The sequence below is a fragment of the Dromaius novaehollandiae genome, chromosome 18 (assembly GCF_036370855.1).
Source record: "Dromaius novaehollandiae isolate bDroNov1 chromosome 18, bDroNov1.hap1, whole genome shotgun sequence".
NCBI lineage: Eukaryota > Metazoa > Chordata > Aves > Casuariiformes > Dromaiidae > Dromaius > Dromaius novaehollandiae.
The window spans coordinates 13,833,430-13,852,362 of NC_088115.1; the positions used below are offsets into that span (position 1 = coordinate 13,833,430).

The following is an 18,933-nucleotide window of genomic DNA, read 5'->3' on the forward strand; positions in this document are numbered from 1 at the left end:
GGGAATATTAACGGTTCCTTACAACCAGCGCCCAGAGGGATTTGATCTTTGGTAAGAACACACGCTTTTGGCTCAGGGTCAGAAAACCTCAGGCCTTGGCTGCTAATTAACCCGAAACGCAGAGAAGCCGCCGCCTCACTGGTTCTGTGCGGCGGGGAAACGGGCTTCGCCGCTATCTGTGGTGTTCAGGGGGGTTTCAGTCGCCCCGGACGCAGGGCGGCAGGTGCTGCCTCAGGTCAAATCCCACCCCGCTGTCTCCCTTTTACACAGCCTAAGACCCGGAACCGCGCTCGCCTCAGTGTATTGAAACCAGCGGGTTTTCTCCTAAAATCGCCGTGTCCTAATGCGGGAATAAACATGTTTATTGAGGCTCGGACATGTCACCTCCCCCCCGCCCCCCGCCGCGGCCTAGCTCCCCTCAGGCGCCCCGCGCGCGGCCCCTTTAAAGGCGGCTCGCGCCCCTTAAAGGAGAAGGCGCCGCCAAGCACAGGCGGACACCGCCCCCCTCCCTTAAAGCTGCGGCAGGAGGTCGTTGCCCTCTTAAGGGGTCCGCGCCGCCCCGGGCGGGCGTGCAGCCGCTCTAACGGTCGAGGCGCGGCTCCGCCACGGCTTTAAGGGGGGCGCCAAACCTCCTCGTTCCCCCTCCGCGCCGCCAAGCGGCCTGCGCCGCGCCTCCCCTTTAAGGTTACCGCGGCGACGGCTCTGGGCGAGAGTGAGGCGCATTGACGTCACGCCGCGCGGCGATTGGCTGGGCCAGCTGGTTTCCGGTGGGAGCCGCCGCCGCTGCTGTCGCCGAGGCCGGAGGCCGGGAGGGGCGGTGGGAGCCCGGCGGAGCCGCCGCGCCGCGCGGTGAGTGGCGCCCGCCCGGCCCGGCCTGGGGGGCAGCGGCGGCCGCCCGGGGTGGGGGGGGGGCGCGGCCTGGGGAGGCTGGGGCGGCCTCGCGGAGGGGAGCGGCCCAGGGCGGGGGGAGCGGAGCCCCCCGGGACCGCTGGCGGCCGCGCCGGGCCCGAGGCGGGAGGGGAGGCCGCGCTACGGGGCCGCGTGCGGCGCCGAAAATATATCCTCCCCCCGCCCTCCCTTCCGCGCTCCGCCGGCCGCTGCGGGCCGCCGCGTCCCGGCTGTCCCCGGGGCTCGGCCGCGGCGCGGCTGGGCCTCGGCGGCGCCCGGGGCGGCTCCGGCCTGCGGGGGGCGGGAGGGCCCCCGGGGAGCGCTGTGCTCCGAGACGTGCACAAGAGCTCCGCAAAACCGCCGCGTTTTGGGGGGCTCGCGGCTTGTTTGGTGCCCGTCGCGCTGGCCTCGCTCCTCGCACGAGCAGCAGCGGCTCTTGTCCGCTCTGCCAGCAGGGCGATGCCCCTTCATGAGGCTATAGATTGCTTTTTTTTCTTTTTTTTCTTTATTTTTTCCTTTGTAGATTGTAATTTGCGGGCTGTCACGGAGCCCCCGAGCTCCTCTGGGGCTGTTAATTAGCATTGACCTTTGCTGCGTGAGTTGCCAAAACAAAAGAAGTAACTGGAGAACTTCAAGGCAGCGTTTTGGTCCATGCGAGCTCCGAACTTGGTGTTTGTACAACATGTAATAAATACATCTGTGTCCCTGCATGCTTCTGCGGGGATTAGCTGTGACAAGAATGAGGCCTCTTTGAAGTGTTAGCAATTTAGTATCAGCTCTAGGCCTCTCCTAATCTCTGGTAGCATAATTCAAAGGGGCACAGTGTTATATTGCCAGTGTGGCCATGCGTGCTGTGTTTCTCAGCCTGCTGTCTAAATAGGATAAAATGTGTAATATGACAGTGCTACTTGACTTTTCAGTGATATGTCATCTCTCAAGCTTACTTTATCTGAATCCATTCTTTTTCACCCTTTAAAAGCTGTTCCTGGGATCAACATATCTTACTGCATATTCATAGCTGTTGCCACTACCCTTGTCCCAGGTAACTTTCTTTATATTTCATCAAATATGCCCTGAGAAGTTCTTTCCTGTTTCTTTAGCCATCTCAGTATTGTTTTATGAAGAAAATTGACTTGAAATGGATTTCTGTGTGTATATAAATATGTAGATATATATGTACATATACACATACATATAATGGTTTTGTAACCTGAAAAAGAACTGCTTAAGCACTTTTTTTTTTTTTTTTGGAATTGTTTCTGTTGGCACTGTAATTCTAAAGTCTCTTGAAAATACGGCATTGTAAGATTTATTTTTATGTATGTGCTTTTGTTTATGTACAATTGGGGATATGTTTTGGGGGGTTGCAATGTACTCACTGAAATAGATGTGAAGTGTGGGCCAATTTAAAGTAGAAAAGCTTTTTGGAAGAAACACCTCTAATTCCATAGTTTCTGTTAATGGGCACTGCCTGGGCATTTGGGTAACTGGCTTTGGCTTTGACCTTAGTATTTCTAATACTTTCAGTACTTGCCTTTCTAATTCCCAGCTTCTACCCACCCATCTCTTGATTGCCATCCACCTGGCCCCATACAGAGCGTACAGCTCTGTTTGTGAAGCGAGCTTTCCGTCTGTGAAATCTTAGGCTTAATCAGCAGAAGGTTCAGCTAGAAACATCACTGATAAGCATCTCATTCCCTGACTTTGAGTGCTCACAGAGCATAATTTATTGAGGCTTTTCCAGCTCAGTTAGATGCTTTTCCTCTTGTGCCTGTGGAATATTCTGTAAAGCACCCAAACTTCTTGTTTCTTCCCTCATGCTAAATAAGCTTTTCCATAGCTCTGTTAAACTGAAGATCAAACTGTGGGATTTAATGTCTCTCTCACTGGGTAGTTCCAAGGTCTTTTTCTCATCATTTAGCTTGGTTACTAGACTTACAGATAAGAGATGGTTTTATGCTATGATAGTATTAAAATGATAATACAGCATAACTTTCTTTTTAGGCAGCATGACATGCCTGACTGTATCAGGCAGCAGCATCTTCATTTTTACTGGTTTATTTAACCTTCTTTTTTTCTCTTCAGCAATGGCAGCTTCCAGCAGCAGCAGCAGTGAGGAGGAGCGTAGTCTTCGAGAATGTGAACTCTATGTCCAAAAACACAACATCCAGCAACTTCTGAAGGATTGCATTGTGCAGCTATGTACAGTGCGACCTGAAAGACCCATGGGATTCCTCAGGGAATACTTTGAAAGATTGGAGAAGGTAAAAATAAGTGCTGGGAGAGAAGGAGAATGGAACAACCTAAATTTACAACCTCTCTATGGAATTTTAGAGGCTGACCTTCAGATATGACCAGCGTTCATATTGGTTGTTTGAAATTAGAACTGAGAGCGCTTTTGGAAAACAAATCCTGCTTTTCATAGTTTTTGCCAGTTGATCGTGTTTTAAAACCATCTCTGTAATAACTAAGCATGTATGGCAAAATATAAACTGATAAAGTAATTTATCTAGCTGGGATGCAGATATAATCCCAATCTAGCATTTCCTCTTAGCAGCTAATAGATAGGATATACTATCCCTTCTGTGGTCAGATGGTAGCTGTCGTTTATTATTCCATTAGGTTTTGGCAGTAGGCATTTGGTTTCCTATATTGAGACAAATTATTTATGATAATTCCAGTGTAGCATAGAAGTAGGCTAATAGTAGTTATCCAAGCCTACCTGAAATCAAATTGAAATACTTGTATTCCAACTTTCCAGGAGAGCAAGCCAGTTTTTGCCTTCTTCCAAGAGCTTAGTTTTGGTGCTTTTTCTTTGTTGTTCAATTAACTTTAAATTCCTATATCTAAGCAGACAAGAAGCTGTTGTGAAAATGTGAGGTTTTTTTTAAAATTAATGCAGAAGAAAGGTTAGATATAACTACTGTATTTAGAATACATCACTAGTAAATAATGCAACTGCGGTGTTATACAGCAGTCATTTGTAGGTACTGCTTTCATTACTTGTCTTATGTCAGGCCTATGTTCGTCTTTCATTCTAGGTAGAAATTAACAGAGATCAGAAGTATGTGTAGTGAAAATTATGTTGTAGTGAAATGGTTCATGCTAGATACTGGAAAAAATGAGTGGATGCTGCAGATTTACCTTCCATTTTTTTTAATCATGTCTTGAATAAATTATTTCAGAATACCAGCAGCAAACCAGGTAGTAATCAGGTTTTTAAAATCATTGTCCCTTCCTGTTGCCCTGTTTCCTTTCCCAGCTTGGATTCTGAAGTTTTGAGGTACTGATAGGTTGCCAACACTTGTGGTGTTATTATTTTAATAATTATCAAAGTAAATTACAATTTATTCCAAGTGCAGTAAGGCAAGCTAATCCATGTGTGGGGTTATAGAATGGGAGTGGTCAGATATTTTCCTTTAGTGAACTGACATGTAATGTGTAATATTTAATCTTGAAACTTAATTTGTCTTTAACAAGAGAACAAACATAGCTCTGAACTTGATCACGTGTATTTCAGAGTTGAATAAGTAATAGTATTTTTGTTCTGGTGCAAGTGGCTCTCTGTGTGCTCTGTCAGCCTACAAGAAAGCTGAAAATAAAAATGGTTAGATAACTTTTTTTTACCTACAGATTGCTCTTAGAGTATCAGGTATGTTGGCATAGATCATGCACATGGCCTAGTGCAATTGTACCTACAAGGGAAAGCATTGCATTCTTCTTACCTTTTTGAACTAAAAAAATGGCTGCAACTTGCTTTTTTTAAGTAGTTTCACCTTTCAGTCTAATGGATTGGTCTTAGTTTAGCCAGGTAAGATAGTACCTTAAGAGCTATCAAATAACAAAGCAGTGGACATCCTGTGCTACATGAGCAAACTTTGACATCTGTGTTTGGAGAGCACAAATGTTGAGTACTGCTGTTAACCAGCTCTACGCAGTACTTAGCTCTGGTTGAGCAAAAAATGTTTGAAAAGGGATTTGTCTCTTTCAGCTTCCAAAGGTACTGTCTGTTACATCTTTAATGAAACAACTGCTTTTCAGTTGATCTTCTGAATCTGTTACACTGAATGAGACTGGGGCTGAGGTACAGTCTTTTTGTTTTAGGACTGAATTTTGAAGGAACATGACTTAAAACTGAAGCTTGATTGCTATTTTCTCTCTGGTTATCCTGACAGGTAATCTCTCCCCAAAACACGCATACAGAGATGATTCACTGTGTCGTGTTAGTAAAATACATTGAACATATTTAAAAATGCTTCTGGATTTATGTTCAGAAACATTAAAATTACTGCCTCTGAAGCAGTTACAGCTCCTTTAGGAATTCAGATGTGTCCTCTCCTGAGTTATGAAAGCTTTCACATGAATCTAATTACTATGCATTGATTGTATGAATGTTTTTATTTTTTTTCTATTCGTGGAGGTCTAAGGCCTCTCTTCTTCTTGCCGTGCAAAGATATCTGGTAACACCAATGTATGCTAAAAGCTAACGGCTATCCAGTGCTGTGCCTGGCTACATAATTTAGTTTGAGCTGTGGAAACTTAATGTAGAGATCATTATTACAGGCTGCAAGATAAATATTAGATATTGGCCATGGCTGTCCACTGCAATAGGTATACTTTTGAAATATAGTATGTAACTTGGTTATGTATGTAATAGTTTTTATAGAAAGCTGCAATTAAGTTTGTGATTGATATCTAATCACTTTACTTGTTCCCCACCACCTGCCCTGTTTCCACAGATACATACCTGAACGATTTTCGTTTTTTCCCAAGGGGCTTGCTTGCACAATCATCTCAGTTAACATCAATTTACTTTGCAGCTGTGAAAAGCTCTGCCTTAAATTCACTTTTTTTAGCTTCCAGTGTTTGGGTGTGGTTTATTTGTTTTTGTGTTTTTCCCCCAAGTATCTGGAGAGCTGATATAGCATAAATACAAATTAAACAGAAGCAGGTGAGGCCATTAATAGTGTAATGACAATTACCAGGTATCAGACTATGCAACCTAAAACATAAATTTGAAATAGTGAGTCGTCTTCAGTAGCTGATTGAATTCCAATATGAAGTCTCATAACTTTAATAAACTCCTAACTTTAATAAATCTGGAGTCTCATAACTTTATTATTTCTTACTAGTAAGTAACAATTTAAATAGGCTAAATAACAACTATTTCTTGCCTGTTAGGAAAAATAAAAATTATGATTAGTGGTCACTGATACCAAAAACTGAACTGCTTGATCAGGTGAAAGATCAGGGTTCAGTATTAGATGTAATAAATAGGCTATCTTTAGTAATAAACCTTTTTAATAACCTAATAATGGTTATACAAACCAGCTAAAGGAAAATGAGTTTTTGTCCAGCATGTGTTTAATCTGAGGAGTTTATAAACTTGAGCAAAGACATTTCCTTGCTCTCATAGACACTGGTTAAATTCTAAGCTAGCTGAGAATAAGAACTGTCAATCTTTCTTCTGGTCTAATATAATTTCTCTCTTATCTGATGTTGTAGCATATGTGATTTAGTATCTGAAATAATAAAGGTGTATTTTAAAAACATGAATACATGAAAAGCCATTGCTATGAAAGCCATGAGATTAGATTCCAGCATGTCATTTACTCCATGGCACTTATGATGCATGATGTAAACGTATGGTGACTTATCTCTTATTCAGGGTATCTTCCTCTTATGTATAGAGCAGACTCTTTAGGATAGCTGGTATATTGCAAGTTAATATCCTGTCTTACCCACTTGTAACTTGTTTGTATGTCCACATCCTACCTTCACATGCTTGTGTGGTGGTGTGTGGTTTTTTTATAGTAATGTTAAATACCAGATAAGGCAGAAATTTCCACTTGTGCTTTTTCTTTCAGTACCATTTCTGTTACTTAAATGGACTTAGAGTCACTTTCTAAACACTCCTCTGATACACAGCTTCCTAGCTAAATGTTACTAAAGTGCTTCTGTCTTTGAAAGCTACACAATTTTGAACAGTGTTTTCGTATTTTATGTGACCTTGGAACAAACAGAGCAGCTGATGTTCACTTATTTTAGGTGTTAAGGGGTTTTTTTGAGTTGTGTCAAGGAGTCTGTCCGTGAGTGGAGAGTGTGTTTCTGCAGTTGGTGGTATTGCCCACTTTGTAGGAAGGTGGTTTAATCACTGCTGAAGCTATTTTTAACAAGACCTTCTGTAATAGATTTCTTTCTCTAAAATAAAAAGAGAAACAAGGCTTTAAATACCTCTTGTCCCCATCGTTTTGAAATGTAGCACTATTTTATTAATGGACAAGAATCAGGAAGTGAAACATAATTCAACAGACCAGTGCAGTTTGTTTGGCTATCTCAGAAGTACAAAATGTAAACTCACTGTAACAGTTATCTGAGGTCCCTTTCCTCAAAGTGTTCCTGTTATACATAGCCTCTGTGTATCTCCGGAGTGGAGTGTGGCAGCCAAACAGCATGCTGCCCACAGGGGAGGGAACAGTTTGATCAAGGACACTGGGACAAACCCAGCTCTTAAAAGTGCTCGGAGTTCTCATACAGGAGATGGTTCCTTGTTCTTTTAAGGCATGTCCCAAAACTGTATTCCCATAACACTGGGAGAAATTGATCTTAGCTGTCATGATTCAAATGCTTTGGCTCCGGGTTTTTTGTTTTGTTTTTTTAATTATCAAGTCTTAGTTAAGTATGGTGAATCTTCTGGAATATAGAAGAATAAAACTTCTGTGTGTTAAGTTAGCTAGGATTTGTTTTATTCCAAGTACACTAGTCTTCTATAATATTACTAGGAACACAGCACAGAGGGTAGCTGAGGGAAATACTGAAAAGGTGTAATGTTCTATGAAGTTGATAAATCTGGCTTGGGCATAAACTGCTGTTTGGCGTCTAGCATCCTTCCTGCAGCTCTTTAGTAAGCAGTGTTCATATTTCTTTCTCCTAAAATAACTGATGGTTATTGAATATCTAGTTGGTTCGTGACTTGACCTTGTTTCAAAAGCTTCTCGTATAACGTGGATTTCTGAGGAATCATTCTTCTGTTTTTCAAATGAAAAAGGCTTAACACCTCAAAGCTGAGGGAAAGAACTTCTGGGTTCACTATTAGGACAATTTCTTGATCATCTGTAGAACTCTTTCATTGCTTATTGAATGCACTAACAGAAAGTGTAGTCAGGTTGTTTGTTTATACTTCTTAATGTATTCAATTATTAATGTAACTTAATACCAATTGGGTATGAATATTATGAATGAAAGGCATATCTACTATCTGTTTTAAAAGGCCTTTGATCTTGATTGCTCTAGTCTCCCACTTGCCTCAGTGTGGTTGTAACAGTACACAGGAAGCTCCCTTGCATTGGCAGACTAAATTGGAATATAATATGTGACTGTTCTTTTTGCTTTACTGGATTATGTGACACAAACATCTATTCCTTCCTGTTTAGGAGGAAACAAAACAGTTGTTGAATCAACAGAAGTCTGGTTCACGCTCAGACTCGCGGGAGGATGAAATCTCTCCCCCTCCTCCTATGAACCCTGTGGTTAAGGGTCGAAGAAGGCGTGGGGCCATCAGTGCAGAAGTCTATACGGAAGAGGATGCTGCATCTTATGTTAGAAAGGTGACCTGCATCTCAACTGTTCAGAAAAATTGCATCTATAATCAAAGAGTTTATCTAAGACCTTCTGCTATTGTGTGCTAAATAACACTAAGCTTGTCTGGCTCATTAAGTCTTGTCATAACTGTAAAAAGCAGACCTGTGTGTATAGCTCTTTGGAGGGTGAAGAACTGTCATGCATTTAAACTGTTTTTGCATAACTTGCACTTGTAAATATATGTAAACATACCCACACAAAGTGCTTCTGGTTATTTCATAGCTGCAACAACATTAAGTTTAGCCTAATGGCTGGGCAGACTTTCAATTATTCATAGGGAAATATGGATTGAACAGATACTGTCACTCTCTTACAAAAAGAAGTTCCAAACTTATCATGGAGTGATGTTTTTAAAGTTGCATAAAATCATACAAGATTTTACTTTCTGCATAGCCCAGTTGTAAACATTGACTATACTTGTTTTTAGATTAATAGTGCTCCAAAAACTGGAAAAACTCAGTATTTTGTGGCAATGTGAGCAATTTATTTGGTCTGGGGAACACACAAGTTTTTCCTCAAAATTTTAACCTGTTACTTTTTTGATTGTGTCCTAGGTTATTCCAAAGGATTATAAGACTATGGCTGCTTTGGCAAAAGCTATTGAGAAGAATGTGCTGTTTGCCCATCTTGATGATAATGAAAGAAGGTAGGAATGGGTCTTTGCAGGATACTTTTTTAAGACAAAGTGCAGACTTCAGAAGAGCTGAATGTGTCATAATGTCCAAAGCTGCACAGCCTCTTTAGAACAGTCAGTTTAACCAGAGAGAGGTAACAGGAGAAGTATTTACTCACAGATTGGAGATACAGATACGTGTAGGAATGCATGTGTGCGTGGCAGGTGACGAAGCATTTGTCTAATTCTGACGTCCTTCTTTCAGTGACATCTTTGATGCAATGTTCCCCGTCACCTACATCGCGGGCGAGACTGTGATACAACAAGGTAAGCAGCAATGTTTACATTGATGAATAAGTTAGAGATGGTGAGCAAGCTGTGACCTGGTGCCTGTGTTAGTATGCTGCTTTGAAAATAAAAACGTTGTCTGGATCCAGTGACCCTTTCTTGCTATGTTATGTGAAGTACTGTTTACGCTAAAAAGTGAGGAGTGGAGTGCTTGTAGGAAGATGTGGTTTCCGTGTATACATTGTCTATTGGAAAGATGCTGGTTTGGCTCTGTAGAACATGTTGCGTGAATTTATGGATCCAATACTCCTTTCAAGTAATTGTGGAAATGCTGCAGATCTCCTGCATACCAGCATACCAGTAGATGTCCTCTTTCACAGGACTAAGACAAATATGAAATCAGCAAAAACTTCACCCTTTAAGCAGTGCAAAATTTGTCTCTGCCAACCTTATTATGTTACATATACCAAAGTTGACATAGATGTGCCAGTTCTGTAAAGCATAAATGTTTGAATAGCTTTGCTTTCCTTTTTGGCATGTATTAAATTTTTGATTTTTTTTCTTTTAGGTGATGAAGGTGATAACTTCTATGTTGTTGATCAAGGAGAAATGGATGTAAGCACTACCAGGCCTTCCTTTAGTGGCTTGCCTCGTAATAATAAGTTCTTACTTGTAGAAACTTACTTTGGTTTTCAGCCTCTCTGCTCCTTATTGACAGCTCAGTCTGACTGCACAGACTGAGGTGTATTGAGTTTCAGGATGAATGATTTGAACATGAACAGAATATTAATGCTTTACAGTTGAAGAGTTGAGTCTAGTTGAGTGTGGGAGAGACTTTAAAAATGCCAGTTTTACTTTTTCCGCTTCAAATGATCCATAGTTGTTGTTTTTTTTTTTTCTGACAACCTCTTGTAAGTCCTTCTAGTTGTACATTGCACAGACACTTTTATAACAGGATTTTATTTCCCATCCAAGTATCTCTGGAGTACACATGCATAGCCTCTGTGTGTGATGTAAACAAGACTCCCTTTGTCAGTGAATCTAAAACTTTTGACCAGCATTGGCACTTCAACCCTGGAGTGTTGATGAAATCCTGAAATGGTCCACTTTGACTTTATAGATACTAGGATTTCTCCCTTTACTATAAAGGAAAGGTGGGGTAGCAGGATCTTTGTGCTGTCTTTGACCAGCTCACATGACACCATGGGCTTGGGCTTACCACCGTGCACTGTCTTTCAGGTTTATGTGAACAACGAGTGGGCAACTGGTGTTGGTGAGGGTGGGAGCTTTGGAGAGCTTGCCCTTATATATGGAACTCCCCGAGCTGCAACTGTCAAAGCAAAGACAAATGTGAAGTTGTGGGGCATTGACAGAGATAGCTATAGAAGGATCCTGATGGTAAGTATTTTTCTGCCTGATGTGTGGCTTATGCCATTGACTCAAGTAGCTGTGTGCTAACCTGGATTATGCTTGTGGCTTTACTGTTCCCTCAATTTCTACTGGTTATTTGACCTTCTCTCAGCTCCTGTCTCTTGCTGGAGATTTATTCAAACTTCTGCCATCTCATTTGTGATCAGAAAGCTGATCGCTGAGCATCTTTGTCAAGAATGGCGGGGGTGGAGGGTAGTCTTGGGTTAGCAGAACAAGAATTCCAGCATTACAAAGGCAGTGTTAAACTGAACTACAAATACAATGCTTACTGGTTAGCTTCTGTCAGATGTTTTGGTTCTGCTCTGCATTTTAGCCTGCTAAGTTGTAAGTAATATGTGTGAATGACAATTGTAACTAACATGGGCAGGTGTTGTGAATTTTGGTAAGGTTATACAGTAAGAATGCGCTTCATAAACGTCAGGGCTATGACAAATGCTCAAGCGCTTTATGAAGGTTGCTGAGCTTTCTTTAATCTTACTGAAGTAATGGAATTTGAAAGCCCTTGAAATCTTGTGGATTTAGGGCCTGTGATACAGTTTAACCAGACTTACTGCATCCTGTATTTCTGTCTTGAATTTTATTTGAAGGCTGACGTCAAACATGAAGTAGAAAAACTTACTTTGGTATGTGTGTGGGTTTTTTTCTTTTTTTAATAGGGGAGTACTTTAAGAAAGAGAAAAATGTATGAGGAATTCCTTAGTAAAGTATCTATACTGGGTAAGTGAGAAGATCTTATTGTAAAATGGGCTAAATTATCATATTGCAATAATAATAATGCTGGGTAACAGCATTACTGTTACATGTTATTGTGGTAGCTTGTTTAAACAGACTGGAAAACCTGTATTGCTTTTCTTCATCGTTCCAAGATAATTCCTATTGAATTCTTGATATTTGTGCAAATGTTGCCAGAGACAGAAAATAGGCTGACTTCTGTATGTAAGGAGAAGAAAAAAATACAATTTGTGCCTCAAAAAGGTAATCAATGAATTGTTGACTCTCTAGAATCTTTGGACAAGTGGGAGCGTCTCACTGTAGCTGATGCATTGGAACCGGTACAGTTTGAGGATGGGCAAAAGATTGTGGTCCAGGGAGAGCCAGGAGATGAGTTCTTCATTATCTTGGAGGTAAGTAAGGTCAAAATTAAAAGCTTGGAAGTTTACTGATATTTAACATTGCTTATTCTGCCTTGAGACCTTGAGAGAAAAATGAAATTTAAGAACATACTTTTAGATAAGTGCTAATAAATTACTCGACATGCAGAAGCTTATATTTAGTTTTGTTATTTTTACGAATGGCAGTTCCAGGAAAAAGTAATATTTCTGGCTTAAATCAGTTTATCGTATTTCAAAAGAGTAGAGACCCATTCTAGATAGCTAGTCGGTCTTGCTAGCATTGTTACTGCATTCTGCATGGTTTTTTTTTGCTATTCATATTGTTGTAGTCGTAGTGTTATGAGAGAAATGGGAAGAAATCAATGTTATAGATAAGTAAATATCCAAGACACTTTAAGTTTTAAAAAAAAAAAAGGACAAGCTATATTTATGGAACAGTCTAGTGAACTATGCATGAACTGTGTAGTGTTCTTAGCCATTGTGATGTCTCAATATTTATTTCTGCAAAACAGCTGATCCCTTGTTGAAATCAATGTTTCAAGTGATACTGGAAATTCCAGTTGTTTAATTGTTGTGATTTATTAAAGGGCACAGCTGCAGTGTTACAGCGTCGATCAGAAAACGAAGAATTTGTTGAAGTGGGCAGACTGGCACCTTCTGATTATTTTGGTGAGTTACGTAGTGACAACTGTGATTACATAGAGCCCTGCCACTGTTGTACCTTACTGTGTTGGTGGCTGCTGTGGTTAATAGTCTTGGGATAGACTTGCTTACTTGCGGTTTTTGCTAACTCTCGTAGTTTGGCTCAACTTCGGGTAAGTATCAAGGTCATTTGGCATTAAGCTGTGTATGTGCATGTTATAGAAAAGTGTTAGTCTTAGAATACTTCATGTTTGAAAGGCCCTCTGGTAATTTAGTCCAATCCCTCTGCTCAAAGCAAGGCCAGCTTTGGAGTTATATCAGGTTGCCTTGGGATGTGTCCATTCCAGTTTTCCTCGTCTCTAAGGATGGACATCTCACAACTGCTCTGGACAATCTCTTTCATTGTTTGACTAATCTCATTGTGAGGAATTTCTTACTTATACCTAAGGAATTTTCCTTTTCGCAACTTCTTGTTTCTCAGCCTCTCACTGTGCACCTCTGAGAGTAGTCGAGTTCCATCTTTATAACCATTCATTACATAGTTGAAGACTACAACTGTAAGATTTCTATTTTAGCCTTCTCCTCTCCAGGTTGGACTTACACAGCTCTTCCAGCATCTCTTTGTACGTCCTGTGCTGCAGTCCCCTAATGATCTGGGTGGCACTGTTGCACTTGCTCAGTTTTGTCAGCATCTTGTACTGGGGAACCCAAAACTGGGTGCAGTACTCTGGATGTAGTCTCATACTTACTGAATAGGGTCTTTTCTGCCCTCTGTGGAAGGTGTTCTTGCTAAGCTAAAGTTACATGGTGGTTAAGGTTTTTTTTTTTAACTTGAAAAAGCTCATGTATGTTGGCAAAGAAAAGTGCAAAGATTCTATAAATACTGATTTATGGAGACTGAGATAATCTTCACATGGAACTAATCACTTGTCCATGGTATGTTGACTTATTCAGAGTTGCACATAAGGACTGGAAGTATATGCATACAGAGCATTCTTGAAGAGTAATATAACATTATATAATGAGATATTCCTGACTGACTAATTCTGGGTTCTGAAGAAAAGTGGCTTGAATTTTTGAAACAAAACCAAGCCAAAAAGAAACCTATTCAGAACTTATTATTTAATGCTTGAATGCCTCCTTCTCAAATATCAAAGAATTGGATTTAAGATAGAAAAGGTATAGGGAGAGAAGACCTAAGCTGTCGTCTTGCAAAAGTGTTCTGGCTGTCTATTCCGTTTTTCAGCTTTGCAGATGATGTAATAAATAAATACTCTATTGCAAGGTCTGAATTTGGATGTGCTCAAGAGTACAGTAAAAGTACTGGATCTGACCCAAAGATCTGTTTCACTCAGTATCTAGTACTTGATGTTTATTGTACGTATGCCAAGTTAGTCTTCTCTAATCTTTCCCTTGATGTATATTCCGTTTCCCACTCCTGAACCAAAAGTTGTTTCTACCATTGCGTTCAGGTGCTTCAGACCTGTCTCCCAAGGGCTTGTTTCGTTTTCCCTTAGAACCTACTTATTCTTTTGCAGCCTGTATTGTGGAGGCCAGTGAGTTCAAGAGTTTTAATTGGGCACAGAGGAAGAACGTTTTTCCTCATTCTTTTAAACATCCCTTCTGATAATGCATGCAAACTTATTCTCAGAGGAGCACCAAGTTCTTTCCTCAGTCCAGAACATAAAGATGTCCAGCCCAACTGCTTAAAAACAGACACACCCTAAAACTGATGCTGGGTTTCTTTTACTCTTGTTCCTAGGAATGTTAGGAGTAACTATTGCAACAAATGGGGGGGAGAAAAAAGCTTGTTGAAAATTTAATTTCTGAATATGTTGTTTAGCAAGTGTAACAGGTATTTGAAAAAAAGGTTTTGGCATGTCTGTGACTTACAAAATGGGAATACTAGACTTCAAGATACTTGTTGGTAAAGTCAGATTCCTGATCTTGATTGGCGATAGTGCAAAGGCTCCTGTTTTGTGCATCTAATAGTTTTACTTCCAAACCTTGGTCTTGTTTTTGCCTTTAGTTACCTAGAAATACCTGAATTGAACAGTTGCATAACTACATTTTGGAAAACTACCTGCTTGTTTTTTAGGAAAATTACATGGTTAACTGAGACATGGCCTTGCTTCAGATAGACCAGATGTTGAAAACTTTTCAGGCATTTTTCAGAGATATGAATGCAGACAGACTTTAAAAAAAAAAAAAAAAAGTTTCAGTAAGTTGCTCAAGTAGTTCTTTTACATTGATTTCACAATTGCTTATGGTGTAACTACATAGGTTCTTGTTCTGATTGATATTAAATCCTGAATTACCTTCCATTCAATTCTTAGAACAGTTTGAAATACAGCAGGGTAACTTCTTTGGCTCTGTGTGTTGATTTTTAACGCTGTTCACACTTTTCCTGTTGCCCTAGGTGAAATAGCTCTGTTGATGAACCGTCCTCGTGCTGCCACAGTTGTTGCTCGTGGCCTGTTGAAATGCGTAAAGCTCGACCGACCCCGATTTGAACGTGTCCTGGGTCCATGCTCGGATATTCTCAAACGAAACATCCAGCAGTACAACAGTTTTGTATCGCTGTCTGTCTGAAATTTTCCTCACTATTGAAAACATGCTTCACAAATGCAGACTGCTTTATTACCCTTGTGCAGAGCCACATTGCCACTGGCATTTGCAGCTTCCTGTCTGTTTTAAAAAGAAAAAAAAAAGCTTTTCATGGCACTATTTTTAATTTAGAGCATATTAGTTCTGTGCTCTGTCCCATTAAATAAATAGGAAAAAAATTCTATGGCGACCTTTGCTGTTACAGCTTCTCTCTGTGCGACATAGTGTCCAACTTGGGCAAATGCAGCCTTGCTTTAGTGAGGGAGAGATCTCCTGACACCTTGCCAATTGCCATAGAGTAAGGAGGTAAGAGTGGAAAAAAAATTTTTAAGGTGTTTCTCAAATTGTTGGACGTATTTTAAGGCTGTAGTCATAATCTGCTGTATTTCTCCTCAGATGAGAACTGCCCTTGTAACTGAGCTTCTTGGGGTTTGGGTTCTTTTTAATTTTTTGGGTACTGTAATCCTGGGTTCAATTGTGAGGCATCAGCTGCTAAGGAAAGCCACAGTTGGAATTTAACAGTATCATTGTTCCTGTGTCTGCTGGTTTAAGATTGCTTAGTTACATTTTTGTCAAGTGTAAAGCAAACAAAGCTTTCAAGGTTTATAGTTCTGATGAACTACTGGAGTTGTTACTTAATTTGCTGACTTGCCGCAACTAATTTTTTTTCTTTTCTTCAGCTGTAGATTTGCCATTTAAAATTTCTCCTCTTCAAAGTGGCAAGAACCAAATGTTGCATTAAATGCCTAACTTTGGTCTCCAGTACATAGAATGGCGTAAAAATAGCACAGCTATCCAGCTGTTAGTAATATTCAAATACTAGATTGGTGCAGAAATTGGAAGCATATGTTTTATTTTCCCTGTGACTCTTGCTTGCTACATATTCCTCAGTTGACTTTTTTTAAGGCTCTTCAGTTCAGCTGGCCCTTTGATACCAGGTAAAACAACTTTGAGTATTTATGGCCAGCATCAATTGCAGGGGAGATCATCGCTGGTCCATTTAGATACCATTATTCTTGGTAGAAAACGTGAGGCAGAAAAAGTGAATGTTCCAACTTTCCAGCGACACTCAGTTGTTTTAAGTATGTTTTGTTTTTTAAATCAATCAATTTATAATTTTTAAACTTGTTAATTATAAATTTAGTCTCAATACAAAAGGTGCATTCTTTCCTTGCTTATCCAATTTACATGACACAGATATTTCATACTTGCTCTCTTTTCTGAGTCTAATATGTTGCGGAGTCTTAAATGTATTTAAGTATTTACCAGCTTTGTGTTACATTATTCTGTGTGCACCAATACTTCCCAAAAGTTTTTACTGAATTCCACGGTTCAATAATGGTAGGCAATTTTTAAGGTTTCCTTTAAACTGTAATTTATATAAAGTAGTGTAGGTTTGTATTTGGGAGTGACAGCAAGCAGTTTTGCATTTGTTGTGCAACTACTTCTAACAATGGAGCCTTGTTTTATTTCTTTTCCAAGGTGATACGGATTCAAATTCAACAGACTCTCTCAGGCTTGTAGATGATTAAAGAGTCTGCTAATCGACGCAAAATAACACTGAGGATATCAGGCCTTTACAAAAGATTTTAGGGTATTTCTGACTGTGAAATCCTACTAGTGGGATTCAAATACTTAAGTGGTGCAAGTTCTCTATTCAGAAAATGTTGAGTAGAGGATTTCGGCCAGAGCCTGTAATGAATGAGGAAATGCTACCTTTTTTGGTGAAACAATTTGCTTCAGTTTTGACTGTCAAGGTTTTTTTCTTCACATGTGTTCTTCATGTTACTTTGAAGCACCAGAAACTGTGTGAACTAGTTAGAGCTCCACAAAAAAATGCACATTTTTTTATATAAGGCTTTCTAATCAAGTTTCACTACTGCATCTTTTTAGCTTGCTGATTACTCCCTTTTGTAGTTTTACCTACAAGATTTTAAGATAAATCAGCTAAGTCTGAGTTAAATATTAATCACAGTTATAGCTTTACCTTTGTGTGCAATTTAAATATGTTTGAAACCACAATTGGCATAGTTTTGCCTTAGCTAACATTCAGGGCTTTAGAACTAATTCTTTTGCTAGTCCACCTTTAGCGAATTTATGAGGTCTATTGCCCTAGAAAGCTATAGTCAACCAGAGGACCATTTTTGTATTGTTACCTGACTATATAAGTCTGATTTACTGTATGTGCTAATATATTATATTATATTCCTTTTGTTATAGATTGTCCTAATGGCAGGTAAAGCAATAAAATGATTTAAATTCTTAAATGTAATCGGTCTTTTTTTTTTTTCCTCCCCTCCGTCCCCATTGTATTTTGTTTTCCTTGGGCCTTAGAAGATGAATTATTAATGAGCTGGGGGAAACTAAAAGGCTTAATGGATTTAGCTTACTGTTAACCCTGGAAGCTTGAGTTCAGATCCTAGCTTACAGGACCGCTGACCCTTCTCCTGGTGCCTGCTGGAGAGCTCGTTCTCCACGAGCCAGGCTGTGCCTCTGACGCGGGAGCTGCCGTGGAGCTCCGGCCTCGGATGGGCATCACGGCTTTGGGAGTGAACGCTGGTAAAAGGTACCTGTGTCTTGCTTGGGTGTCCCTTGATAGCAGCTCTGGGTAGTTGCATCTCTTTTTAAAGTCGTTAATTCCTGGCCCAGTCACTATTACTGGAGCTAATAAGCTTCTGTAAGTTGCCCGCTCCCATCTAGGCACAGCCTTAATGGATGTTCTGAACATGCGATAATTAATCCTGACTGTGTTCTGGTGGACAGATAGTGAGAAGCAGAAGACACAAGAAATCGCCAGTAGAGGGGGATAGAACTGTGGAAATAGTGTCCGATACTGAAATAACTGCCACACCTTGCGTACTCGGTGTCATGCCTTTTATTTTAATCTATTTCCTGTCCACAAGAGTTGATTGAAGGGGGGAAAAAAAGGGGGGGGGGCGGCAGGGAAGGGGTGTCTGTAAACCCACCAACACAGAAGTCAATTTATTTGACTGAACTATCTTAACTTGCTTTTGTGAAAGCTGGAAATAGAAGGACGTGGTAAAATATAAATCAGGCCCAAACAAATGAGCCTTTTTTTTCTTATTCTTTCTTTTTTCTTTTTCTTGCTAACAGTCATGGCTCCAGAATACTGGAAGAATCTCTTTGCTAAGGAGAAACACTTCAAACTTCCACAAACACAAAAATGAATAGAGTGGGGACCTGTAGGGCCATACTCAAATTACAGCTACAGTCTCTTCTCTAGTTTTACAGGGTGGAGACAGGTAGCCAGCTTTAGAGCTATTGTGATGTTAGATTAAACTTCACTACAGTCCCATGTGAAAAGTGATAGCTGTGGCCAAACACGATTTAGTCCTTTTTTGTACGATCCAGGCACTTACTGCCAGCATTACTGAGTTCTCTTTAGGTTGGGCAAAACTCCAACCTGCAGGAAAATGAGCCAGTGTAGATGAAGCAGCTCACTGAGAACCAGTTAACGGCTACTGCCTTTGGTTATGCATCCTGGCAGCATTTGTGCTCTGGTTTGGGGATTCTCCTCCGAGAGATTTGCAGTGCTGTTGATGGCTTTTTGTTTAATTTAAAGGTTAATTTAGAATGATGAGCTTGTTGTAGATTGATTATTTTTCTTCCTTAAGGATGATGAATTATCAACAGAGTTCTCAAATACTTTCCCTAGACTGCCAAAAAGCTCAGTGCAATCACTCTTGAACA

At 40.3% G+C, this 18,933-nt stretch overlaps 1 protein-coding gene across 2 annotated transcripts; it reads left to right on the forward strand.

Annotated features, from left to right (window-relative positions):
- Positions 1-697: 697 nt before the first annotated feature.
- PRKAR1A (protein kinase cAMP-dependent type I regulatory subunit alpha) lies at positions 698-17,489 on the forward strand. Of its 2 annotated transcripts, XM_064522780.1 has the most exons (12): positions 698-849; positions 1,868-1,930; positions 2,974-3,152; positions 8,322-8,495; positions 9,084-9,175; positions 9,408-9,469; positions 9,999-10,045; positions 10,670-10,828; positions 11,518-11,578; positions 11,864-11,985; positions 12,561-12,642; positions 15,035-17,489. In XM_064522780.1, the coding sequence occupies exons 3-12, from the start codon at positions 2,976-2,978 to the stop codon at positions 15,205-15,207; spliced, it is 1,149 nt and encodes a 382-aa protein (XP_064378850.1). In that variant the 5' UTR covers positions 698-849; positions 1,868-1,930; positions 2,974-2,975; the 3' UTR covers positions 15,208-17,489. The 2 variants fall into 2 exon arrangements, with proteins under 2 accessions (XP_064378850.1, XP_064378851.1); XM_064522781.1 differs by lacking the exon at positions 1,868-1,930 and having other exon boundaries at positions 722-849.
- The last annotated feature ends 1,444 nt before the right edge of the window (positions 17,490-18,933 follow it).

Excerpts from the sequence above, each read along its gene's own strand:
- PRKAR1A (XM_064522780.1), top strand. The coding sequence starts at position 2,976 with ATGGCAGCTTCCAGCAGCAGCAGCAGTGAGGAGGAGCGTAGTCTTCGA. Across the intron at positions 3,153-8,321 it reads ACTTTGAAAGATTGGAGAAG|GAGGAAACAAAACAGTTGTT; the intron begins GTAAAAATAAGT and ends CTTCCTGTTTAG. Across the intron at positions 11,986-12,560 it reads AGTTCTTCATTATCTTGGAG|GGCACAGCTGCAGTGTTACA; the intron begins GTAAGTAAGGTC and ends GATTTATTAAAG.